The 27,907-nt window shown below is 37.5% G+C and overlaps 1 protein-coding gene across 1 annotated transcript in view; it reads left to right on the top strand.

Moving 5' to 3' along the window:
- Nucleotides 1-27,907, top strand: part of CDH11 (cadherin 11) — a 90,875-nt gene that overhangs the window by 54,610 nt on the left and 8,358 nt on the right. The window contains exons 5-10 of the mRNA XM_080937422.1: nt 18-185; nt 4,238-4,425; nt 10,273-10,526; nt 19,509-19,645; nt 22,471-22,604; nt 22,811-22,928. Of these exons, the coding sequence (XP_080793548.1) occupies nt 18-185; nt 4,238-4,425; nt 10,273-10,526; nt 19,509-19,645; nt 22,471-22,604; nt 22,811-22,928 (999 nt within the window). The remainder of the gene's footprint in view (nt 1-17; nt 186-4,237; nt 4,426-10,272; nt 10,527-19,508; nt 19,646-22,470; nt 22,605-22,810; nt 22,929-27,907) is intronic.

The following is a 27,907-nucleotide window of genomic DNA, read 5'->3' as shown; positions in this document are numbered from 1 at the left end:
AATCCTTCACTTGTTAGGTATCATCAGGACAGCCCTTCCCAATATGGACAGAGAAGCTAAGGAGGAGTACCACGTGGTGATCCAGGCCAAGGACATGGGTGGACACATGGGCGGACTCTCAGGGACAACCAAAGTGACGATCACACTGACTGATGTCAACGACAACCCACCAAAGTTTCCACAGAGTAAGGATTGGTGGTGGGTGGTGGTCTTTGCTAATTGCCAGTGCTGAGGCAGATCCTTGTGTTTTCATTCCCTTCTAATTTACCCAGCTTTCAAAAGGAAGAGACTAGAAAACCAAGAACCATCTTGATTCTTGCAAAAGCCTAAAATAAGATAGCAAGTGCTTACAAACACAAATGAAAGTTAAACAGTATAGGGATCATGAGAAGGAAGACATTGCAAGCTGTGCAACTCTTGGGTTCAGAGTATCTGTGTCTTGAAGTGTTTTACTTATTAGATATTAGTAATAAAAGGCAGGAAGCAATTAACCTTCTCCTGTCTCAGTGTTCTTCACTAATGCTAACAGTTTTGTGCTCTGATATTTATCACTCCATAAAAAAATGTCCCACATCTTGGATATTGCAAATAATAATAATTTATTTGTTTCTTGACTTCAGTTTTTGTAGAGCATAGGAGAAATAACTATTCCCTTGAGCTGGGCACAGGTCTCTTGTGGCAGAAAAACTCACTTCTAAGATTTCTTATAAGACTGTCAAATTGAGGGATCCCAGTGAGGTTGCTAAAAAATGGACCTAAGGACCTGAAAGGGGTTGCAATATCATGGGAAGATAACATTATCAACCAACCAAACCCTCCAAAATCTCCCATGCAGTAAAACTCCAACCTATGTGCGCACTTTGAGAGACCTATTGATCCATTTATGTAACTGAAGATAGTAGTGTCTGGCATAATGTGAAAAGAGGCATTTGTTCCAGAGAGGGTATGTTGTCCCGATGCAGGGGAATGACAAGGCAATGGGGTGAAGAAGGGGGATGAGAAACAGTGCACCTTTGTGAAGGCAACTGGAGGGGGAGGAGGGATGAGAGCAGGGCAGGATAAAAAGATGATATCTCAAAAGTAAATACAGAGTATCTAAACAACAACAACAACAAAAAAAAAACTGGTAAATTGAGATTGACTTGTGCTTCCGCTACACGTGAGACTTTTGTGGCTGAGTTCTGATCATGAGAACTTTGTGACCACAGGAACCAGCAGTGTTGTATTTCCTGAACTCACACCACAAGCCATGTGTCTACTTTCCCAGTAGCCTAAAGACTGCCAGTAAGGCAGTGGAGCTCACCCAGACCTCACTGTTCTATGCAAGGACCATAAAGTAACACTGTAGGATGAGAACTACTCTTGTATACTTTTAGAAATGACATTTTAGCATCTAATTTAAATGCAATCCTTGTTTGGATTAATCCAGCTAAGGCTGATGTTTTTATATGATCAGAAAAGTTGAGTATATATTGCTTTTGCTGATGGTTATGGTTAGGTTCTCAGCAAGAATATTAGTGGCTTGCAACAGCTGTAATTCAGCTCCAGGAGGACCTGTAGTCTTCTCTTGGTCTCAGTTGTACCCACACTCCTTTGCACATAGCCAGAAAAGCACAGACATTTACATACATAAAAATAAATCTTTAAAATTCTTATTTTTACTATTTTAAATTATGTGTTTATGAGTGTGTCTATGTGTGGATATGTTTTTCTATAGGTAGGTGCCCACCGAACTGTCAGATTTCTACAGAGCTGTAATTATATGTGATTGTAAGCTACCTAAATTAGATGCAAGTAACCAAGCACTGGCCTACATGAAGAGAAGCATCAGGTCTAAATTCTGAGCCATTATTCTAGCACCAAATAAAACAGCTCTTTGGAGACAATAGCATTGAAATTAATAATGGCTGATAATTGCAACATCATTTAATATCTGTCACTATTGTTATAAATATCTGACAGAGCCTAAGTTTTATAAATAAAAGTAGCTTCTAAGGAAAGTACAACGAGGAGACTAAAGGATTTTTGAAGCCATACATTCAAAGAAACACATGTATATGTAAAGGGCAATACAGAGTTATACACATATGTATATAATTAGACACAAACATAATTACTCTGAGTGTTCTAAAAACCACCCATTGCTCCAGTTACAGAGAATCTGACACGTATTCTGGTTTCTACAGGCACCCCCCCCCACACACTGTTCAAACACACACACACACACACACACACACACACACACACACACACACACACACACACACAAAACCCAAAGAAAGAAAGTTAAGTATGCCAATTAAGGAGGCACTATGATTATTCAAAGGAAACCAAGATAACAATCTACCAAATGGAGATATAAATATAGAGGATTGGGAAACATATATCAGCTCTTGGGGACCTAAAAAGAGATGGGGGAACCTTGCCATTCCTGTTCAGATAAAAAGGTATATATCTTTGATAAGATACAACATTGTCAAGGTTGCCTGTTCCATTCTGCACACTGTACAGTTGTTTCATATGCCAGAAATGTAGGCAGACTTATTCATACATGCCAATTACTGTCCTTTCTTAAAAAAAAATCAGCCATATAGAAAATTTATATTCAGTTTTAGTGTTTCACAGTCATGGACTTAAATGAGGTTTGAAGAAAATTACATTGTAACAGATCTTCTAAATATTATATGTTGTTGATTTTTACAGTAAGATATTCTTACTGTGCCTCGACTGTGAAAGCAATTCAAGATTGGGTAGAAAATGGGTAGAATATAACCAAAGAGGTATCACAGCACTGCAACATGTATGGTATGAAAGCAGAAATGTAGAGGACCCACCCAATGGCTGTGGGCTGAATGCTTCAGGAGAGAGTTCCTCCCACTCATAGGGAGTCTTAGAGAAATTGCTTTTTAAAGTATCATATGATGGTGCTACATCTCCTTCTTCTACTGAAAACTGTCCAGTTGTTTCCCTAAATGAAAACTCAACATCTTGTCTATTTTCAGCGCTGCCCATTTACACGCCTCCTTCCAGCTATTATTCTCCTGTAACAGATCCTGGTCTTACTCCTGTCCTTGCTCTCCTACATATTTTCAGAATCTTCTCACCTGAGGCTCTTTGACATTTGTTATTTCTTGTTCTGTGACACTTATTCCCCACCTATTCACACACAGGCCTTGCTCAGTCCCTTTGCTGGAGTGCAGATTTCTTCAAGAGGAAGACTTCTGTCCCTAAGCTGTCCAAAATCAATCCAGACGCCCTTCTCATCCACACATACTTAACAATGATAAGTGTCTGCTTACATTTCATTGTCATTGAAAAAAACATATCACACTCCATTTTCATACCCACTCATATACAGTGTAATCACCCACAGTTGCACACTTATTTGTGTAGCATAAACATTTCTATGCACACAGGGACACACACACACACACACATACCTTTATCCCTTACCATACAACATGATTTAGCCTATAACATCAAAGTGTATCTAGATATTCATTGTTTTCTCTTTTTTATTCCATGTTAAGTGTTATAATTCTCCTCATTTACTTAGTTTCAGAGCTAAAAGAGGGCATAGCATTATTTATATTAGTGATAAATAAATTTTATAAAAATCATTATGCACATGTGGCACCATACTCAATTCTGATTAATACAAATATGGACGGGGTAGAGTGTCTAAAAGCTCCCATAGAATTTCATGCTTGACCTAGTGGAAGGATGTGGAGTAAGATGGGAGAGAAATATCTCTTTGCTAAAGAAAGAGATAATCTTGAAAGATAAGATTTGTATTTGTCTCTAAAACAAATATAAAGTGCTGAAAACTTTTTGGCAGAGGAGTGAGTTTGCTCCTCTCTTTCTGTTTTAACATGAGCAATTCATTCATGGAATCCATGGAATTAGATACTGGGATACCCTGAAAGGGGAGCCTCAGGTGTTTCAGCATGTGGGTTCTTTCATAGGTCCTTGTCACTGCTATAATTCCTCACATGTAGCAGGTGACCTCATCATCTCACCAGAACCCCAATGTTGTTTTATCATTCATAAGGAACACATTCTTCCTGCCAGCAGGCCATCTGGGATCCTCTTCCCATCCATCCTCTTCACTTCTGTGTCTACCAATAGAAAGCTCGATTTTAAACCCTTGGAGAAATTTGCTGGGATTCAATGAAATCTGAAGTCTTACAGCTGCCAAATAAAAAGGAAAATAAAAGTGGATGTCTTCTTCTTTCAGGCGTGTACCAGATGTCTGTTTCTGAAGCAGCTGTCCCGGGGGAGGAAGTAGGAAGGGTGAAGGCTAAAGACCCAGACATTGGAGAAAATGGCTTAGTCACATACAATATTGTTGATGGAGACGGCATAGAACTATTTGAAATCACAACAGACTATGAAACACAGGACGGTGTGGTGAAGCTTAAAAAGGTAAGTTAGAGAAATCAAACATGTCAGTCATGTGATCTGTGTTGCCCAGGCAACCTAAGGAAGACAACAGATTAATAGCTAAGCAATGTCTCTATGAAAGAGTGAGAGAGGACTTCATCAATTTATGGCTAAGGCCTGAACTCTGACAATATAACAAAAGCCTTTTTTATACTGATACTGCAGAAAGTACAGGCCAATGAGCAGATTATACCTGCCTGAAGTGTCTGGCTTATTGTCCTATATTCTGAAAAAATAATCTGGTGGGAGAAACAACAAATTGAGAAATCTGTGGTTTGGAAAAGCAGCTCTGATATCCTTGAGGTCTGTAAGACTAAGTCAGCTAATACAGAATATACAATGGTCTAATTTCAAACATTGTTAGTTCACTCAGTGTAGGATGTATTTTGAAAATTTAACTAATCTCCCTTTTACTTTTCTTTCAAATCTGAACTTGAAGTGACAATAAAGATTCTTCTTCCTTATGAACTTTAACTCTCATCAAAAACAGAACATATCTTGGCATAAATTATTCATACAGAAGAGTATATTGTTTCTTTTTCTTTAGTTTTAAGTAAATCGATCTCATATTTAGTCTGTAATGACTATGGGGCAGAAATAACCCAACTCTCATTCATTTTTTAACATGAGAAAGTCATGAAATAAATAGGTTGTTCCAATGATCAATAACTCCTCAACTTAATTTTGTAATCGAGAGTCAGACTGACACAGTAGACGCATGTGGAATTCAAATATAGACAGTATTGAAGCAATGTCCCTCTTAAGAAATTTTCTAAGCAACTGAGCCAGAAAGTCAGGTAATATTCCTGTTAAAATGAAGAAACAATTACAGTACATTCTAAAGCTCTTCCCTCCTGATTTACCACTTGAGAAATCAACACCTCTCCATCATCACAGAGTCTAGAGCATTAAATGTGAATTGGTTGAGGGGATTACCTTGGTTTTAATCAAGCATTCATTTTCTACTAGGTCTTAAAGTATGAATATTAAGCTTCTTGGTTTGATAGAAAAGATTGGATTGGAACAATGAGAAAAAATTAAATTGAAGAATCAATAAAGGAGAGGAGGAGAGGTGGCTCTGGAGAGGATATTTTTCAGCAGGGGAGCATGTGCTGATCTTTCCCTGTAATGCAAAGCATATTGTGGTGTGTTGAAACAATTAAGGGACATAGAATGAAGAAAACACAGATGACCATAAGAAGAAAAATTAAAATAAAATCTCAGGTGGAAACTGAGGTAAAGCCCAGATCGTTGAAAAGTCTCTACTCCTTACTAAGTTTCATGACCATAGATATTTAATTATCAGGCACAAGATGGAGAGTTGTTCTTTCTCGTGTTTCTTGAGGAATGTAGATTTGTAAACTGGGTGTAGCTGTCATTTTTTCGCTAATTAATATTACTATCCCTCCTGCATGACTCTGACCCACGACATCAGCGAGTTCTGCTTCCCTTCTTTTACTGCACAACTAATTGGATATTTGGCTAGGCGAAGGTTGTCCCCTGTTTCCAGTGGATTCCAGGCATAAACACATACGTTTCTAAAATCCTGAAACATTTAAATCAGCCCCATGAAACTCATACATGGCAAATGAGCTCTCTGCATATGATTAATTTGTGCACTTTCTCCTAATTCATTGTTTATTACAGGCAGCAGGATAAGCTTTTTACAAAGCAATGGCATTTAAATTTAAAACAGTGTAGGCTCTTACTTAGTTTGGAAGAGAAGACTTGTTTTAACTTGTACCACAGCGTTCCAAATGCCCAAAAAGAAAATGAACTCAAAGTGAAATTAGTAGACTCAAATTTTTGAAGTGTCCTTTGGAAAACATTACATATAATTTAACAATGTAAAGGCATATTGAAAGATCCCATAGAAATATTTTTATATTTAAAAAATTTTGTTTTTAATACAACACTTTTAATTACTTGTTAATGGAGTTCTTTGTTTTCTTCTGAGCTAATCAGTTATAACCGTTTGTCAGGCAGCCTTTGGTAAAAGCTGAAGATCTAAATGGTAAGAGATGAAGAGTTAGCCACAGGGAATCACAAACTAACAAGAGAGTTTAGTAAAGCATCAGTTATTATTGGAAGAGTTTCCTCAGCCTTGACTTTATTTAGTCTCCAGGCTTGAAAAATCATGGTTGTAGAGGAATATTTCAAACAATATAAAACATTTTACAGTATCCAAACCTTTGTTATACACTTCTTCTCACCCCACTGTTATGATAATGGTTAAAATATTATTTTAATTTTACCATATACCTTTGGAGTGAGATGGGAAACAAAATCAGTTCCCAGTTGAAAGTTCACTGATGACAAAATGTGTGAGAGCCTCCATCTGGGCCAGGCATAGCTTCTGAGAGGAATATATCCTGAGTTGATCCTGACAGAGAAACAGCACTTTCTCACACTGACAAGGAGAAAAGAAGGCCAGAAACCCGGCCTGGGAATGAGGAGAGAAGGGAGAGGAGGAGGAAGAGGAGGGAGAGAGGGAGGGAGGGAGGGAGGGAGGGAGGGAGGGAGGGAGGGAGAGATGGAGGGAGGGAGTTTTCAAAAGCTGAAAACGGCCCAAGTGTATGGAAGAATATGCCACCAGGGACCTAGTGGATTTGGAGAGTCATTCTTGGAAAGAAGCAGATAGATTTTAAGTAGTACCCAAGTGTTAGTCACCGTCAGCTCTCATGCCCATACAGTCAAAAGGACCGAGGTTTAAGACCACATGGAAAACTCATTCTTAGGAATCTGTCAGACTTGATAGATTCATTTTTTCAAAGTACTTTTAAAAAATACTCTTTAAAATAATGTTTGTGAAATTCTGACCCATGTTCAGAGTTTCATGGCAAAGAAGGTAAAACCCTGTGTTCTGAGTATTTAACTGTTCTCTGTGCAGTTCTGTAAAGATCAATGTAAAATACAAATTCACCTCTAGGTGGCTTGACATCTGTCAGGAGGAAAACTCCAGCCATCTATCCATTATACTGTTCTTGACCAGGTAGAAATTCCATCCATTGTAAATAAATGCCCACTGTTTCTTAGCTGTTGTTTGTAACCAAATATACTTATGAGGTAACGTGAGAACAGCAATGGAAGACATCAAATGTTTTTTGTTTTATTTTATTTGGCTTGTGAATTTGTATATACTATTTTGTTCCAATCATAGGGTGAACTGATTTGTAAACTTAATGTCACGACATAAACACTTTACATGCTGTTATATAACACACATAATCAATTTTAATGACTACATTACAATCCTTTCTATTGATGGACCACGATTTCCTTAATAAAATCTCACAGTTGGATTTTCTGTTCTTGTACATTTCCCCAGATTAGATATAACCTTCCATTATTGCTAACAAATATTGGGCATTTTCAGTACTGTTTGTTTGCATTTTCTGTAGAAGAAAACCCTAAGGGAGAATTTTCAGAGGTGAGGATTAGTAAGGCTGTGGTGGGCATTAAGATTTTTATGGCTTATGCAGTGTGTCGCCTCATTTAGTTTTATTTCAACTATTCATAACATTGATATAAATGTCCACATGGGGGACTACCTCAAATCCTGTTTGGAAAGAGAAAAGGAATTTGTTGTAAGTAAATGCTTAAATGTTATTGAGGCATTAGCCCAACTGCTCATTCTGTAAAATGATTGATGCCTATTACTACAAGAGGAAATCCTTCCTGGTTATAAGCAGGCAAAGATCAACAGAGCTCAGGAGATCCTTTGGAGATATTCCACCATTAGCAGTGAAAGGGAGCTATGAGACCACACACAGCTGTTGAGGGCAATTGAGCAGGAATTCTCAAATCAACAAGGCTGGGCTAACTTCCAGGTTACTTAATAGAGCCTCATCATTGTTGGGAAAAGATATTCCTGACAAACCATTGCAAATACCTGGAACTCCTAGTATGGAAAGATCTGGATAAAGCCAACAAGTTAGAGTGCAGTGTGACCATTCTACTAAACAGAAACAGGGCTTTCTCATAAAAAAATATATATCTAGTAGATACATCTGGGTCCTTAGGAATCCATCAAGTTCAAAAGGTTTTGTTCTTGTAATAGCAGCCTTTTCCTAATTACAATTCCTGGTATTAGACTTATCATGTACCAGTGTATGATTCAGTTTGGATATTACAGATATTTTTGAGAAATTGAATGAGCCTGGAATTGCTAATCTATAATTACCATTTTTTTCTGCTTCTCAGCAATAGGTCTGAGAATCTAGTAGCTTCTCGGTCCCACCTAGGAAGACAGAATAATGGAAAATTTGAGGACAGGTTGATTGGTAGAACAAAGAAGTGGTTCTTAATTGCAGGAAGAAGAGGAAGATGGGAGGTAACAGAGTCAAGGATGCTGAATATGCTTAAGCTTTCTGAAAGGTCTTTAGCCTGGACCAGTACAAAAATAGGTCAATTCTAAGCCTGTGATTGTATGTCCATTCAGAATAAGTATTTGCTAGGTAAATGACAACGGCATAGAAAGTAGATGCCAGCCTTAAAGATCAAGCTTATTTCAAATATTTGTTACCTCTGCCTCATTGGAACATTGCATTGGAAGTTGTGTCTTAGGTGTTGGGCTTATTACAGTTTTGTTAGTCACCCTTTGCAAACTCTGTATTGTTTATTCAGAAATAAGGAGCGCTTTCATCTACAGTCCTGTGACTCAGTCTATTCAAATGCTAGCTCTAAATTGTTGTTCTTGTACAAAAGTATATTCTGCTTATACTTGTTACTGTATAAATGGACCATTTTGTCACATAGGTGTTTTGACCAAAGGAAAGGTCACCTCTAACTGTCCATTATTTAGCACTAAGAGAAGATAACCTCATAATGAGTGCACTCAGAACACTGCTATGGCATTCCATTTTAGGTAAAAAACGATAAACATCTATTAAAAGCAGGACTGGGAAGTACGAGAATATATTAAAATATTAGAATTATTCTGAAATGTCTAGAATTCACAAGTTGAAAGATGCAAAATTATGCTAATAAGTATGTAGGACTGGAGGGATTTCTCATTGGTTATAGAACTTGATGTACAAACAGTACACATAAAAACAGGCTTATAGAAGCTGGAGCCTATAAAAACATGAATTAATTGAGAAGTCTGCCTGTGAATTTACTTCTATGAAGGTAGAATCAGGAGATCCTTGGAGTAGGATGGTATTGAGACTGCTAGTTGAGTATTTATGAGCTGGAGTTCAATTAAGAGGTTGTTCATGCATGCCCATGTATAAGAAGAGGAAAAAATTGAGGAAGACTCTCCATGTTAGTCTGAAATACATGCACACACATATACAAATACAAAAGGAAAAAAGTAAATTAGCATTACTTAAGAGTTCCACCTGCCCAAATTTGTCTGTAAGCCATAATAAATAATCTAATGAATGTGCTGGTAATGTCTTTGGGAAACAAAATCTAGTCAAAACATCAAAAGAAATGAAGCCATCAGTATGATGAAGCCAAGACATTGTATGTCTATGTAGCAGGCAGTATGGGGCAGTTGTTAAATTATTACTGGATTTGTAGCACTTCACAGGGTAGTGACCAAATGAATGCTAACTCCATTTCTGTGGCTAGAGAAAACATGGTTTGCTTTATGTGGTGTGGTACTTCTGCACTTGCACTGTTTCTTGCACTATATACACCTTATGCTTCAACAGTGTTTTGTTCTATTTTTTTTCCGACCACAAGGTTTGCATTATTGAATATTGAATTTACATAAATTTTGTCTTTGAGAAAAGGTTTGCTTCATTCCACATACTAGTCATGTCTTTATATTCCATTGTTCTTCAAGGAACTAGTTGCCAATCTTCTTTTCATTCTTACCAGCCTGTAGATTTCGAAACCAAAAGAGCATATAGCTTGAAGGTAGAGGCTGCCAATGTTCACATTGATCCGAAGTTCATCAGCAATGGACCTTTCAAGGACACTGTGACAGTCAAGATTGCAGTAGAAGATGCTGATGAACCTCCCATGTTCTTGGCCCCAAGTTATATTCACGAAGTTCAAGAAAATGCAGCTGCTGGCACTGTGGTTGGGAGAGTACATGCCAAAGACCCGGATGCTGCCAACAGCCCAATAAGGTACACATACATGGATAATTTTAGAGACAGGAAGTTCAGGTTGAGTCTTACAGGAACCATAGATTTAATGTCAAAATGTGTCCAGGTTCAATAGATTTCAAGCAAAATTAAAATTTATGAGACAAATCAAATTCATTTCTGCTGCTAACATTTTGCTTCATTTTCAAGCAACCTTAGTTCTCTACGAAATAGATTCCTGATGTATACTGGTTGATATATCCATGAGTCAGGTCTACTTGCTTCATGGAACTGAGATGTAGTATAAATAATTATTATGAAACAAGGATAGCAATTTACCATGTATTTAATATCTCCTTAAGCACCTGTGACTTTCGTATGCATGCTAAACATACAATCCAATGTATCTTCTCCATTTGTTCTTATATGGACTGTTGTCTCTTAAATTGTTTTAAAAAAATGGGGTGCGACAAGATGAATGAACAGAAGGGCATAATTTGTGATCTGCTACAAGTCATAGGGAAGCTCTGTCTAATCCTTGCAGAACACTTGCAAATATGAACGAGTTCCCATCACATGACTTTTTTTTTCTGTTATTCAGAAGCAGAACTCTACTTCCCACCATTAGCCAGAATTACTGAGCCATGAAGCTGGTGACCAAAAGGGTAGAGTAATGAGAATGAGGCAGAGAAGGGATGTGACGCACAGACATAAAGACCTTTATAGGGTGCACATTTAAAAGTTGTGTGAAGTCCAGATTCATAGACTAGGTTATCATTTGTCCTCTCTATGGCCACTTGGTACTTTCCACTTTCCCTCTGTATCTGGAGGGTCTCTCTGTATCCGGGCTCCCAGACATCATACTGATGGCAACCTGTTAGCCAAAATGACTACTATAAAATGCACATCCAAATATCACACGACTAAAAAGCAGCAACACCCAGGAGTGAATTATCTCTCATTAATTCACCTTTCAATATAATCTAGTATTGTATTTAAAGACCTTGTTCAATCCCCCAACCCATCTAAGTCACTCTCAAGGCAGATGTATTAACTCAGAGCTCCTACCCTTTCCGTGCTCATCTGCAGACTGAGATCTCTGCTTTCCAACTGGTGGTGTCCTACTTATGCTAATCTCAAGTATGGTTGTGCCTGTCTCATTTAAGATTCAACCTTCAAGCCAAATCTAGACAAATTCTCCTCTCATACCTCCCTTTTGCTCTCCTTCTCTATATCTGTTCTTACCACCTTTCTGTCACTGCTTCTTTCCTTCTGGAAATCTCCATGTCACAATGTGTTGTCTACACCCTTTCAAAGCATGTAAGTATTTAGTTTCATTCAAGTGAGCTAATAGCCCATGTGATCTTAGAGTACTGGGGGCTTCCAATTAGTATCTTTGGGAGAATCAATAACATTGCAGATTACATCTGAAATTCATTTCGATTGCCAAATTATGTTCGACTGTATGAATACCCAGTGTGTGTGTTTTTTTTAAATCTATGTGTCATTTACATAGATATTCATGTCATTTTAACTGTTGGATTTTACAGATAGAGCTTCTGTTCACACCACTCCACAAATCTTTGCATACACATATTGTCTTTCTCTTGGCTATGTAATTAGAGTTAAAATCGCTTAATCATGTAACCACCCTGTGTTTAAATTTCTGAGCAGCTGCTAATTCTTTCCACGCTGGCTGTGTTATTTTCTAATGGTGTCAGCCATGTGGCTTATATCTTTTTGATTCTAGGCACCTTAAAAAATATCAATATATAAGTCATGTCTGGTTTACTGACAGATAGTGATATGAAGTGTCCATATGGATATACATGTAGTAGCCATCTAGGTCTTTCTAGAAAACAAATAGCTGTTTCAATCCTGTTTCCACTGTGCTATTGTATTAACCATCTTTTTAATTTTGAATTATAAAAGTTCATTTTGTATTCTGGCTGCTATAGAGACTCGTTTGATTTACAAATACTTTCTGCCTCTAAATTTTCCTGCTTCTTTAGAGGCCAGAATGTTTTCTATTTTATTATGATTCAGTCTACTCTTTACTCCTTGGTTTCTTGTCAAATTTACAAATTATGGCCTGTTCCAGAGAAACTCAAAAATACTTGCATCTCTATCTCCTTTGAAGAAATTTTATAGTTTTAGATTTTTATTTAGATCTTTGATTTATTTCAAATTGGTGTCTGTGTGTGACATGAGAGAGAAGCTCATCACATTACCTTGCAGGTGGATGTCCACATTCTGGGCTCTCAATGGGAGAGTCCCTTTAAGTGTGTGTCTATTTATATGCCAGTGTGACACAGTTTTGATCATTGCAATATTAAAAGAAGTTTTGAAATAAGCAACTGTGATTCTTTTGCTATTTTTAAAATTATGTACTATAAGACAGTAATAATCACATTATTTTGTATCTCCTATGATCCTTCCATGTTACAAAAAGCAGAGTTGAGTGCTGTTGATGGGAACCTGTTTCTTGTACCGTCTGGAATGTTGCTTAGTTATTCCCTGCCATTGTATGTTTACTCACTTGTGTTCTAAGTAATCACTGAATTCTTCCACTGAGTGTGGTACATACCCATCGTGGACATCCAATGTAACTGTATAACCCACAGAAAGACCCAAGGAGAGATTTTTACAAGAATATTATGCAATCAGCCAACAACTATGTCATCTTTGCTCAGGGAAATTGCTTAGACAGTCCTAATCTTAAAAGCATAAGGACCTAGAATAATTCACTTTTGTTGTAAAGCCTAGACTGGCTGGATAGATAGCTGAATGAATGAGAAGAGTTCTTGTACCAGCACAAAGAGCAACATTCAAACCTCCAGAATCCACACAAAATGTCACATCTGACTTGCAAACCCAGCAGAGGGGAGAGTAAAAACTGGTAGACCTGTGGGGCTTGCTGGCTTCTAGCCTAGTTCCAGGTTCAGTGAGATGTGCTCCTCAAAGGAATAAGGTGGAAGAAAATAAAGCAGGACATCTAACTTTCTCCTCTGGCTTCTCCACTTCACACACATGCCACACAGGCATATATACTACAGAGACTTAAAACATAGAAATGCACAAAGAAGAAAAAAACAAGCAAAACAAAACATACACACACATACACACACACACATACACACACATACACACATATGAATGTGACAGAGTATGTTTCTAACCCCAGGATTAGGGAGCCAGTGGTGGGGGAAAAACTCCTAGAACTCAATGCCAAGCCAGCCTAGCCTACTTGATGAACTCCAAGCAAGGGAGAAATCTTGTCTCCAAAACTACGATTGACATCCTTTAAGAAATGGTACCCAAAGTTGTCCTCTGGCCTCTACATGCAGGTGCACACATGTCAACATGCATACCCATGAACCTACACACATGTGCATATACACGCTTAAGACAGTTAGTTAGTATTGAAAAAAACCAAGCAAATGTAAGTGAACACTATGATTTAAAGTTCCCCCTGCCACAGCTAAAATGACCAGTCTCAACCGGAAACTGCAAGCCAAAGAGAAGAATGCAAGCATGGAAAGGAAGAAAGACAAATACTCATTGATAAGAATGTAGATTGTATACCCATCACATGAAATTGTGCTGGAGACTCGAGAATCAACAGTAGAATCACCATATGGTCGAGCACTATTACTAGTGTGCATCCATCGAAAAGAAAAACTGTGTAAATTGAAGGGACATCTGTACCTCCATGTTTATTGCAGGACTGTTCAGGGTAGCCAAGATACAGACACAACCTAATTGCTCATTTACAGTTAGTGGATAAGAAAATGGATAAGAGCATGTAATGAACCCTCACATCACAGAACTGTTCAGCAATAAAAGAAAATCATGGAATTCTGTCACTTTCAGTTTTAGGAATAAAGATGAACCAGGGGGAAATTTCCTTCAGCAAAGCAAGCCAGCAAAAATCCGACCAAACAAACAAAGCAAAAGAAAACAAATAGTACACAATCACATGCATATGTAGAATGTGAAATAGCAGACAAATTTTGTATTGCGTAGTGATTAGAGACACTGGGGAGAGTAGGAAGGCTGGGGACGTGAGAAGAGTTGGCTCAGTAGACTTGACATTGCAGTTAAAAAGAGTAAACCCTAGCGTATTGGTGTACAGTAGTGTGACCATGACTAATGTTAATAATCTGAGTATTTTGCCGTGTATCTTGAAAACGGTTTGAATGTTCCCAATGGAAGGAATGGTAAACTTAAGATCATGAAATGTTAATGACTTTTATTTAAAATTAACACAATGTAAACATTTACTGAAGCACTAACAGGACCAAACATACCTACAATTCCTATGGAAGAATAAAAACAATTAATTATCTCCTATGTTGTAAGAATGGAAAAAATAAGAACTAAAAACAATGGGATGTGAATATAAAGAAATTTATAACAGACCAGGGGATATACACACTTTCTGAAATAAAATGGGATGCAGGGTGTAGCTCAGTTGGTAGAACTTATACCTAGAATACTTAAGACCCTGGGTTTGATCAATAACATCAGAGCATTTACACAGTACAGAGGTGTATACCTGCCACTCTAGGGGTAGCAGCTGAAGGATCAGATGTCCAAGATCATCCCTTGGCTATCCATTACATTTGAGCCCATTCTGAGCTACATGACATTCCAGTTACTTTTTAAATGGCTGGATAGATTTATGATTTGCATTTTAGAATATTATCCTTATTGATGAGAGATGCCAGTTTTGAATTTTTTAGAAACAAAACAACACATTTGAGGCATTTTTTTTTAATCCTCATAGAACACTTCGAGGCTGTGGATGTTTCAGGAGCAGTTTATGTGGATACTAAGCTCAGAGGGAAAACATGTCTAGCTTAAGTATAAACTCATGTGACCAGTGTTGGAGACTAGATTTTAATCCACATTGATTTTAACATCAGTCAACTCTCTTAGCTATAGGCCATTGTTAACAAACAAACAAAAAACAAACAAAACAAAAAATATTGCCCTAAAACATTTGTTCTTTTAGTAAAAGAAACTGTTTACATAATGACAAGAGAGCCTTGTTATGCCTTTTAACTACCTCAATATGTTTATAGTTATGAGTTAATATAATTTAGGTTTGCCCTAAAATATCAAGATGTGTTGATGATTTTTAAGAACACCATCATAAAGACACATGGAGTAACTACTTATTCCCCCTGCACTTCATTGTCTCAATGGATCCACATCTGCCCTCCATTTATTTGGGTCACTTTTCAGTGCTAGTTGTTCTGGACATGCAGGCCATTTCCAAGTCTATAATTATCCACAGATTCACAATAATCAAATAGAGCCAAGTCCCTGTCCAATTCACTTGGGTTCATGTTCTTAGAAAAATTGCAGGTAGACACACAAGTTTACATTGGATCGATTTCTTGCCACTTAAGATTATGGTTATTTTCTCTCTCTTTAGAGATACTTGTGAAATTGGACAGAAGTTAAGATGTTATATTATCATTTAAACACCTAAAATTGCGTGTGTTTGTGTGTGTGTGTGAGTGAATATGTGGGGTATATGTGTGTATGTGTGTGTAAGTGAATATGTGGGGTGTGTTATGTGTGTGTTTTCATAATAGTGCATGTACAAGTTTTTACATCTACATCCACAGGTCAGAGATCAACACTAGATGTTCTTTTTGGGTGCTCTCCAACTTAGTTTCTTCATGAGTTGGAGTTTTACACTAAACTTACATCTCACCACTTGCTTAGACTGTGTGAATAGCAAGGACAAGGGTCCTTTTGTGCTTGTTACCCCAGTGCTGGTGTTGTAAATCGGTGCCTCCATGATGGGCCTTTATGTAGTGATGAAAATCTGAGTTAAGGTCCTCTTATCTGTGACACAGGCACTTTAATGACTGAGCCACCTCCCAGAACTTTGTTGAAACTCTGAGCATCTTGTTAATTTTCAGAAGTCTTTTCCAAGATTCTATAGCATTTGATACATTATTGGTTAGCATTTTATTTTCTTACTCAGTTGCTGTCCTTGGTTGCCTTGACATTCACTTGTCTCTACCTGGTACCTTGCTTTGTCCTTGATCCCTTTTCCAGCACTAGGTTTCTCTAGGGCTCAATGTTTTGACTTCAAAATCTGTCTGTGTCTACTCATCTACAGGATCTGCCCTCATGCTGTGATTGACTCTGAGTTGGTACTCCAGGCTCTCTGCTTCTGGTCTGATTTTTCTCCTGATTCTAGTTCTGAATGTATGATAGTATGTGCTGTTCATTTTTATTCTTCAATGTTTTCTTCACGGGCTCAGTTATTCTTTGTGATGATATTTGTGGGCAGGGATAGACATATAGGTATGAAATAGAGATCTTGGCAAGCAAGCATCATCCATTCTCTGAGTTCAGGTTTCAGTACTGTAGAAAAACAATAGAGATCTTTGTGAGCTCATATTTTCTATGTTTTATATATTTATCATTTATTCCTATTACAAAAATGGCTTCCCTTCTGTGTACTTCTCCCTGCACTTCTGCCTACACCTACTTTTCCTCCCAGATCCACTACTCTCCCATGTTCCTATAGAAAAACAAAACAACAACAAAAACAAAAGCAACAACAACAAAAACAACAACCACAACAACAACAGCAGCAAAACAGATATGCAAAGGGAGATCAGCCAAACCTGGTGAAACAAGGTGTCACCACTAAGCACAAACCTGCATATCAAGGCTGGATGAGGCAATCCAGTGGGAGGAAAAGTGTCCTAAGAATAAGCAAAATAATCAGAGGACACACCTACTACCTCTGCCAAGGTTAGGAGTCTGATGTTTGCCTGTAGGTCTAGGAATCTCCACCCATCAGCTGCCTGAGAAAGTCTAACTGATGATAAGGATTGAGCTGGGACTAAGCATGGATATATGAGTATAGTAAAATATTATTAAGGATTATTTAATTAATGAACAAATTAATTAATTTTGCAGTTGTATTTGCTTCCATTGTAGGTCTTTGGCTCAACTTGCTTCCTTCCTTCCTTCCTTCCTTCCTTCCTTCCTTCCTTCCTTCCTTCCTTCCTTTCTTTCTTTCGTCATTTTTATTATTTTATATATTCCCATTTCAAATGTTCCCTTTCCTGGTCCCCCAACCATGAGCCCTCACCCCACCTCTCCCCCTTCATCTCTAAGAAGGTGCTTCCTCACCACAGATTCCACTCCTCCTTAGCCTTTTTTGGGCATCAAGCCTCCACAGCACCAAGAACTTATTTAAATATGCTGGGTTATCTGACCAATACAACAGCAGCAGGAGCAGCAACTAAAATAACTGCCCTGTTGGGTTACATTGCTTAATGTCGGTGAGGCACGAAAATCTCTCATTTTATTCTTGCATACGGTATAAAGTTAGGTAAAATTGCTGTTCTAGTTTAAGCATAAATATGCTGAAGTTCAGCATTTTTAAGTGACTTTCTCAAAATTATATAATTCTGATTACATGCAATGCAAAATGACTGGCTTTAAGATTTTTCCCAAATTCAGATCCATGCATCATTGCATCTTTAGAGTAATACATTGCCTTAGTATCTTCCTCATTGCGTATGTGTCACCATGTTACTTAAATAGAAAGCTGCCTTATGGCAGGAAACACATCTTTGGCTGTATATAGAGTTATCTGCTGCAGACTCAGCTACAGGGCTTCTTTGAAAAAATGCAAGACCAGGTTGAAGTTCATGTCTGGGGGAAAAATAACTTTATTTCTCTTAAGGAGCTATATATTCAAAGTACATAATGAATGATCTCATGTTTTGAAAATTTAAAATGCTGACAGACGTGTGACTATCTTTTCTGGAAAGGATGCAAGTGCTCTTAGATAAGAGTATCATTGGTTCCTCAGAATCCAGACATAATACCATTTGTAAATCTCATCCTGCATACATTTAGGAGATAGTAAGGTCTTTGATATTCAGAATTCTTGTTTTTTCTGCCTTCTTCTGTTTTTAGCCATCACTGGTGTCTTAAAATAGACATATTCTATTCCTTTTTAGGAAAATATAGTCAAATCATCTAACACCAGGACACTATCCTCTTTTGAAGTCCAGCATGCTATTGTATAAGCATGGTTTATCTTTGTTCTTCACTCTGGGGTTGTTGTAGAAATAAATTGGTGGGACCTTTCAAGCTTAACAGACCCATTAAAATTGAGGTGCTAGAATGTATCAAGTTTGGCTATGTTGTTAGACTTTACCTCAAAGTTTTTATCTACATTTTCCACCTGACCTTACATCCACCTCCATACACCTCCATATACCTCAGAAAACCCTTCGGTCCTTAAAATAAGACAAACTTTCAAGCAAGTAGGACTTGATAAAACCTTTGTACTTCACTCTGAAGCACAACATAGTCACTAAGGTCTGGAGAGGATAACCTGTAAGTAACTAGCTGAACCTTGTTTACATTTTCATCTAGGAATTCAGAGCAAAATTACCTTTACAGTTATCTATAGCCAAATGAACTGAAGCAAAAACCGAGCCAAACCTAACCGAAACAAATACTATGCAAAATATAAATAGCACTTTTCTTTAAATGTGGAGAATCGTGATGTTTAGAGCGATAAATGGTCTCTAATGATGAATTTAGATAAACTTGAAACTATTTAATATTTCATATCTAAAACTTGGCAAAGGTTTGGTGCATTTGTGACTTTCTGAGTAGCTTGGGAGTGAGACAAACTCACTTCCCAAATGCAATTTCATAAATATTCAGATGGTGGGTGATTATAGTAAATATGGAGAAATATGCAACACATTATTATACTTCTCAATCAAATATGCAAAGCAGTGTTTTCATTCATTGTATTGCATAAAGAAATCCAACATGCCCAAATGATCTCTATAAAAGATTCATGTGTAAAGTTTTAAAAGTAAATTTGATTAAAAAAGAAACTTAACTCATGAGATCAGTTGAAAAAGAAGTTGCTTTAAATATAACATAGGGAAAATATTCAAATATTAAGCAGCTCTGAATGTTTTGGTTTAATTGCCTCATTTGCATTCTGCTTAGGTATTCAATTGATCGTCATACTGACCTCGACAGGTTTTTCACGATTAATCCAGAAGATGGTTTTATTAAAACTACGAAACCTCTAGATAGGGAAGAAACTGCCTGGCTCAACATCTCTGTCTTTGCAGCAGAAATTCGTAAGTATTCTCCTAAGGCCTTTGATTTGACTTTACTAAATATTAATTCTTCTGTCTCTTGTCTATAAAACAAAATTGCTGAGAGTTGCAATTGTTATGTTTTAGAATCTTTCCTTCTTTTATTGAAAATAGATTTTTTTTTCTTAAATAGCATATCCTGGTTTTATTTTCCCCTCCATTTACTCCTCGCAGTTCCATCATTGGATCTACTCCCTTTGTGTCTCTCATTTGAAAACAAACAGGTTTCTAAGAAATAATAATAAAATAAAATAAGACAATATAGTGAGATAAAACAAAATTAATGCATCTGATTTTGACAAAATAAACCAACAGAAATAGAGTCTCTGAGAAGGCCCAACAATCACATACCTACACATTCATACACTCAGGAATCCCAAAAAACACTAATCTTAAAGCTATTATATATATTCAGAGGATCTGGTGCGTACCCATTCAGGCCTTGTGCAGGTTGCTTCAGTCTTTTTGAATTGCTATGAACTTTGAGCATGTTGATTTATAGAACCTTGGTGGTATTTTTTTTTTTTTTTTTGCTCTCTGTCTCTGTCTCTCTGTCTCTGTCTCTCTCTGTCTCTCTGTCTCTCTGTCTCTCTCTGTCTCTCTCTCTCTCTCTCTCTCTCTCTCTCTCTCTCTCTCTCTCTCTCTCTCTCTCTCTCTCTCTCCTCTCTCTCTCTCTCTGTGTTCCAATCCCTCTAGTTCTTAACTTCTTAACCTGCTCCCTATTTTCTCTCCCAGGGTTCCCTGAACCCTGAATAGATGGATTTGATGCAAGTATCCCTTTCAGAGTTGAGTGTTTCCATCCATGTACAATGGCTGGATATGGATCTCTGAATCTGTTCCCCTCTGCGGCAGCAGGGAGTGTCTTTGATGGTGGTTGAGCAAGGTTCTGATATATAAGTATATCAGAATGATATTAGGAAGTTTTATATTGTCACATATTATATATTTATTTTTAGAACAGTAGTATTTGATTTTATGGTAAATTCCTAGATTTTATTTTTCCCTTTTCGTCTTACTTGTGTATTTAGAGAGATAATTAGTCAAGCAGAAATGTTTTCATTTATTTGTTGTTTTGCGTAGACACTCAGGATGGCAAATTAGTTAGGATTCTCTAGAGTATCAGTATTCAGAGACTTTATCTCACTATGTATGTATTTATATAGAAATGGAATTTATAGAATGATGTGGTCCAGCTAATCCAACAATGGCTGCCTGTGAAAGGAAGGTTTAACAACTCAGTAGTTGTGTAGATGGTCCTTGAGGCTTGATGTCTTAACTGGTCTCCATCATACACTAAAATCATGGAGAAGCAAGTTCTCATGCCAGTGAAGGAATGACATTGGAGTGAGTGCAAGGAGGCACAGAGAAAGTGCTTTGCTTCCATCTTCCTTATTCTTTATTTAGGTCACCAGCAGAAGGTGTAGTCCAGATTAAAGGTAGATCATCTTACCTCAAAAGATCTGGACAAAAGGTTTATCTTAGCATTTTAAAGATCCATTTTAAAAGTAGGTTTTTCTCATTTCAGATGATTTAATTAAGAGAAAAATCTCTCACACTTGTGCCCAGTTATTTGAGTTTTAGTTAATTTCAGATGTAATCAACTTGAAAACCAAGGATAGCTATCAGAGATGGCTTATAGCCTTCACCAGTTTGCAACATATGGTTGTCATATTAAACCTCAAACAATAGCCTTGTAATCAAGACTTGGGGAAGTTTGTGTAGTGATTAACTGGAAATTCTTGAACCTGATCATATGTCAAGATCTCTGGACCCATCTCATGGCTGTCCTATTCTAACACAAAGGTTCTTGAACTCATCATGAGAGCTTCTTTATTCAATATATCTATACTAGAGTTTAATACTTAAAATGTACTATGAATTACTTGGTAGATTTAATGCTGTTCTCATGAGTCCAACTTGAGAATCATGCTAATAATTTACTTACTACCACTACCATGTTATATTAGCAACCTTTGGAATTATAATCAGCCAAAGTAGAAAAAGTGGTTTAAAGTAGGAAAATAGTTTTATATTTTTAGATTTATGAGTAACATTTATTCCAGAAATCCTTCCACCCAACTTTACAGACTTCTTATCTGAAAGAGCTTTCAGGCCATGAATATGTGTTAGGGTTTTGTTTGCTTGTTTTGCTTTTTTATTTGTTTTGTTTTTCGTTGGGTTTCTGTGTGTGTGTGTGTGTGTGTGTGTGTGTGTGTGTGTATGTGTGTGTGTGTGTGTGTGTGTGTGTGTGTGTGTGTGTTTGTGTTCTTTTTTTTCCCACCCAGCTCTGTAAGAAGTACCTAGGAGAATAACTTTAAAAGAACAGGGATTTAGTTGTACCCACAGATTCAGAGTTTTAAGCCATGGTCAAACTTGCTCTATCCTTGTGGGCCTGTAATGTGGCCAACCACCTTCATAGGCAACATTCTATAAAGCAAAGGTGTTCATATCCTGGAAGACAGAAAGCATGTCCTAGAAGACAGATGCCATGTGACTTTCTTCCACTGACTTGGCTCTACTTCCTACTTTTCATTATTTTCCTAATAATACCAAAATATTGTGAAGCTTTTAGTAAGTATTTACTTATAGTAGAGACCCTTGGATCTGATCACTTTCCAAAGTACATGAACTAGAAATCCACTCCTAATGATTCAAGTCTGTCTGGACATTTCCTAGTCAAATCACTGTGTTGCCTTTGTCAGAACTGCCCATACATGTGGTTGAAGCTTGTTCACTCTGAGAATCAGCATGGGCGATTACATATTCTTACTTGGTATTTGTTTACTGTCTGAATTCACATTTCCCAGACAACAGACATCAGGAAGCCAAAGTCCCAGTGGCCATCAGAGTCCTGGATGTCAATGACAATGCACCTAAGTTTGCTGCCCCATATGAAGGCTTTATCTGTGAGAGTGATCACCCCAAGCCACTCTCCAACCAGGTAAGTTTGGCTTCTCCTCTCATGACCATAAGCAATGAATTTGAAATAGAGTTTTTAATATTCAAGTCGAGTTACCTTCTGTCCATGAAATTTCATATGTTAGTCCTGATCTTAAGAGGTGTTAAAAATCAGTCTGCTAAGAAATACTAGGTAAATGATATTCTAATATTATCATCATCTATTTATGGGATACTTCTCTCTTTCAGCCAATAGTTACAGTTAGTGCAGATGACCAGGACGACACAGCCAATGGACCAAGATTTATCTTCAGCCTACCCCCTGAAATCATGCACAACCCAAATTTCACCGTAAAAGACAACAGAGGTTTGTACCATAGTTCCTATGAATTCATAGACGGAGAAATGGAAAACAAATGCTTTTTATATTCCACACCACAAATATTTTTACTAATCTAATAATTCCTTCCTGTTGAAGAACAAACAAGGAATAATAATGTCACTTCCCCTTTGACACATGGACACATGTATCATTTGATACATATGAATAAGTGAATCTAATTTTATTTTCCTCTTCCTTTTTTTTTACATTAGCTTTGATATTCATGAAGCAGCAGGAAAGCCAAGTGGGGAAGCTTACAGGGTCAATATGCAAACAACTCCATTTATCTAATTTTTAAAAAAGATTGATAAACCCTACGGGGGAAGCATGTCTTTATGAATATTGATATCAAGTAAAGCATTAAAAGAGATTAGTTCAACTTTATAAGGCAGCATAATTTTTCACACACAGGCTTTCCCCTTGAAACATAGTTGCAATGCATTGTGGCTGGGAACAGAATTCCATATCAAAAAGTGCTGACATTAGTCTTGCCACTAAAGTAAAGCACAGTGTGTCCATTGCAAACAACAACAAAAGGCCTGGATTCAATGCAGTTCTTGATCTCAGTCTGTCAGTCAAGAAGGCTACCATCTTGTAGATTATTAGAAGGTCAACGAGATGGTCTGATTGGATAGACCTAGAGGGTCACAGTCCTGGAGCAAAGTTATTAGCAGAGCCCAGGAACAGTGACTGTGTTGACTCGCAGACCAGTCTGCTCTACTCTGAGCATTTCTTCTCAGGGGAAATTGTGTGTGTCAACCTATGATAATGTCAGCCTATGAAATCAACACTACCAATGCCATCATCCAGAGTGGCAAACAAAGAGAGGTTGTTACAATATAGGGGTTTGTGTAGCTGCATGTTTTCCATGTAAATGATGTAGGGCTGTTGCTTTCATCATGACTGACAGCAGACTAGAGCAGAGATCTCAAACCAACATAATAACCACAGTTACTAACCATCACTGTTATATTGCCTTCAGTACCGTAATGCCAGATGCCATGATCCAAGCACAGCGTTGACTCCTCTGCTATTCTCTTCACTCAGTTTTCATTATACCACATGCAGGTCACTCCCATTTCACAGATGAGGAAAATGAAGCACAAAACTTTTAATTAATCGGCCTAAAGTTGGCCATCAAAATAGGATGAGCTGAGTTTTAAGCCAGTTGTCAAGTTTGATGTTACTGCTTTAACTTCTTCCTGAGCTGATACTGTAAAGAAGTGGTAGTCTTTGTGTCACTTGGATCTGGAGGCAAAGGGGTGTGACATATTTTAATATTTTGTTAAGTGACTAGAACATTTAATTATCGGTCTCAGAAGTTAAAGATATATCAATATGAGTCACTTAGAGGAAATACCCTAGTGGTTTTTCTGTCTCAATATATTGCTTTCTCAGACAAAGCAAGGCATATCATCTGCAGACATGTGGTTTAAAAGTTCCTTACAGTAAAAACAAGGGTTCACTTTAAAATATGACTCATAATTTCAAAATAGCATCATTACTTTGCATTCTTCATTTTTGTCTTTAACCTAGATTTTTTTTCTCACTCTTGACTTTATGTGAAGAAGTAAGTTCTCTTAATAAATAATTGGTTTTATACCTAAGACACAGGCCTGTAATCCACCTCCTACCCTCCCACCCCCACTCTGAAGGTCCAGGCAGGAAGACTACAAATTCCAAGATTTGCTGAAGTAAAGAATGGGTTCAAGGGAGGCTTATACAATGTAGTAAGAACCTGTCTCAAACAGAAAATCAACTAAAAGGGCTTTGCTATGTAGTTGCTTTTTAGAGTGCTCCCATGGTATGCAAGAGGAATAAATTCAAAGGTTTTATCCACAGTATAGAAGATGGGAGCAAGGGAGGGAGTTGGGGATTACAGGGGGAGAGCAGGGTCAGACACAAAGAGACAGAGACAGAGAAATTGAGAGAGAGATATTTTGATTTTGCAGAAAGCTCTAGGTTAGACAAGACTTCTCAGCCAGATACACTTATGTTTCATTGTCCAGAGAGTAAAAGTGACTCATTATTGTTCTGGTGTTTCTCCAGCACAGAGGAACTGTAGTGCAGGTGAGAATAAATGTGCACTTAGCTAAGTAGGTGGAGATACACAGAGAGATTTGATAATGTTTTCTGAGATACCTGTGTGCCTATTCTTTAGCATAAAAGAACCCTGGAATTTCCTGCTAGCAGTTCCCTTCCTTTCAAGCTGGTTTCCAATACTACTTTGCATTGGCAGCTGCCTTTGCTTTTGCATTACAACCTACAAGTAGGGTAGGTTCTGACTTTCTTTTGTCAGCTGTAAGGTGAATTGATCTCTTGTCCAGGAAACTCTGGGGGAATCTCACAGAACTGTTATGCCCCTGCTGCTTTTATGGTCTCCTTTCTCAAACATTTGTACTCATCTTTTTTATCTTATCTGTGTGTTGCTGTAATCCCCAAATTCCACTGGGGGTCTAATGCCTCTTTCTAATCCCAGCGCAGTCTGTATTTACAGGATGCCTTCTGGGCTTTACTCACAGTGCCAGCCTTGCCACCTCATCACCTGCTCAGTGTTATTTATTTATGTTGCTGTACTGTGAAATTGTATTTTGTCTCCACTAACCTCTGTGAACACTGTACTCTGGCATGTTGTTTACCGGGGTTTTTGAGAATTTTCTTTTGCCACAGTACTTTCTGGATGTCATCCATAGTTCCATAGAGATTAAATTGCCACCAATAAGCCAGCCACGCATGCAATCCTTCTCTCCTAGCCTCTTTTTTAGGAGACTATTCCTACTGCTGAGCTATACTCTTGCAGAGAATTGCTACTTCTTAAGAAAAATTACTTTATTAACTATGGCAAACAGTTAATGAAAATTCTCATGTTATAGTGCTATTACAAAACCTCAAAGCAAATACAGTCCTATAATTATCATTTAATAGAGCCTCTTTCTGCCTTCTAAAAGTAATTACACATTGAAGTAATCCAAAAGGAATAATCACATTCCATAGCCTATTAATAGCCCACTGAGTTACCAAGTTTCTCAGCAGAGACTATTTTCCAGAGAAAGCACAAGATAATGGTTAAGAGCATGCTGAGTAAAAGTATCAAGTTCCCTTCTCTTTGAGTGTTTACTTCCATTATGCCAAGTAAAGAGTCACTATTGTGTTCACCAAACGTTGTCCTAAGCATCTTTAGAACTGTAAGAGAGGGAGAGCATCATAATAGAAATCAGCCTTTTATTTCCTTTGCTCCTACTCCATCCTGCAGTCTCAGCTTTAAGGTCAGTGAATATCAAGAACACTGGGTGGCTCTCCAACTTGTGAGCCCATTCTTAGCTAGTAATATCAGAATGGGATTGCTTGAGGGTTTGAGATGCATTTACTTTAAAAACATTAGACTTTCAACATCTCTAAAAACACAAGGAATGCGTAATGGAAAAGTAAACTGTTGGAAAAGACAGGGAATGATCCCTCTCATCTAACCAGCTCTTCGCTGGCTTATAAAATCTTTTCTGATTCCATTTCACCCAGTTCTTTAAAGAGCCCATAAGGATATGTTGTATGTCTTTAGTCACAATTACAAATGAAACAAAAACATGAGCTGCCCAAAAGCAATGATCTATCCAAGGCCACACATCCCTCCAGTCATAAAATTGAGTCAAAATATTTAGAAGGTATTGCTCAGTGCATATGATATGCTGGAAAGCACACAGAAAATCACAATGATTTTTAGTTATTTCGGGTCTCTCTTTGCTTTCTTCATAGTTAAGTGAGAACATTCTTAGAGAGGGCACATGCACAGTTCTGTTCATCATTCTAGGAATCAGGGATTGCATGAAGAAATTTAAAAAAAATAATAAAAATAACATGATGGTGCATTCTGGAAAATAGTCACTGTTGTTTTATAGGCCCTTCTAGCTCCGTTTTTCTCTTATTTTTCAAATAAAAATCAACTTGAACAACTCGTCTGTTTTCCTCACAGAAAGTCGTATACATTGGCCTGTGCCTGTGGCAATGCCTAATAGCTGTTGTCCTAGTCACTAAAGGAAAATATTTGACAATTGTTTGTCAATTCATTGTTTTTGCACAATCTTGCCAGTTACACGATTAACACTTTTAGGATGAATTCTTAGAATAGATCAAAATCTTTTGTATTTTACTAGTTTGTTATTTTTCTTTTAATAAAAATAGATTTTTTTTCATGTAATACATTTGACTAATCGTAATACACAAAATGTCCATTGGAAATGTTTTACTGATCTCTGAAAGCATCAGGAATATTACTTCTGACTTTCTTATATGCACACTAAATTCACATAACCATAATTTTAGTCATTAACTAACTAACAAATAAAAGTACTATTTTACAATTCTCAATCCTTTCATCTTTTACAAAATTTAAATAAACTATTGTTCCTTGTTTTTACTCTTTTTTAAAATTGGATATTTTATTTATTTACATTTCAAATGTTATCCACCTTTCAAGTTTCCCCTCCAGAAACACCCTTTCCCATTTTTCTTCCCCTGCTGTTGCCTCACCTGCCCACCCACTTCCTCCAACCTCCCTGGCATTCCCTAACCTGGGGAATCAAGCCTTCTCAGAAAGAAGATGCCATACAAGGCCATCCTCTGCTTCATATGATTCCCTCCATGTGTCCTTTTTGGTTGGTGGTTATGTCCCTGGGAGCTCTGGGGGTGGGGAAGCTTGTTGGTGGATATTTGTTATTTTTCATTTGAGGTTGGCAACCCCTTCAGCTCCTTCAGTTCTTTCTCTAACCCCTCCATTGGAAACTGTGCTGAGTCCAATGGTTGGTTGTGAGCATCTACATCTGTATTGGTCAGGCTCTGGCTGAGCCTCTCAGGAGACAGCTGTATCAGGCTCTTGTCAGCAAGCACTTCTTGGCATCAGCAATAGTCTCTGGGTTTGGTGTCTGTATATGGGATAGATCCCCAGGTGAGGCAGTCTCTGAATGGTCTTT

This window comes from Micromys minutus (assembly GCF_963924665.1).
Source record: "Micromys minutus genome assembly, chromosome: 24".
NCBI lineage: Eukaryota > Metazoa > Chordata > Mammalia > Rodentia > Muridae > Micromys > Micromys minutus.
Note: the sequence above shows the minus strand (reverse complement) of the source record. Positions and strands in the feature narration are given on the sequence as shown.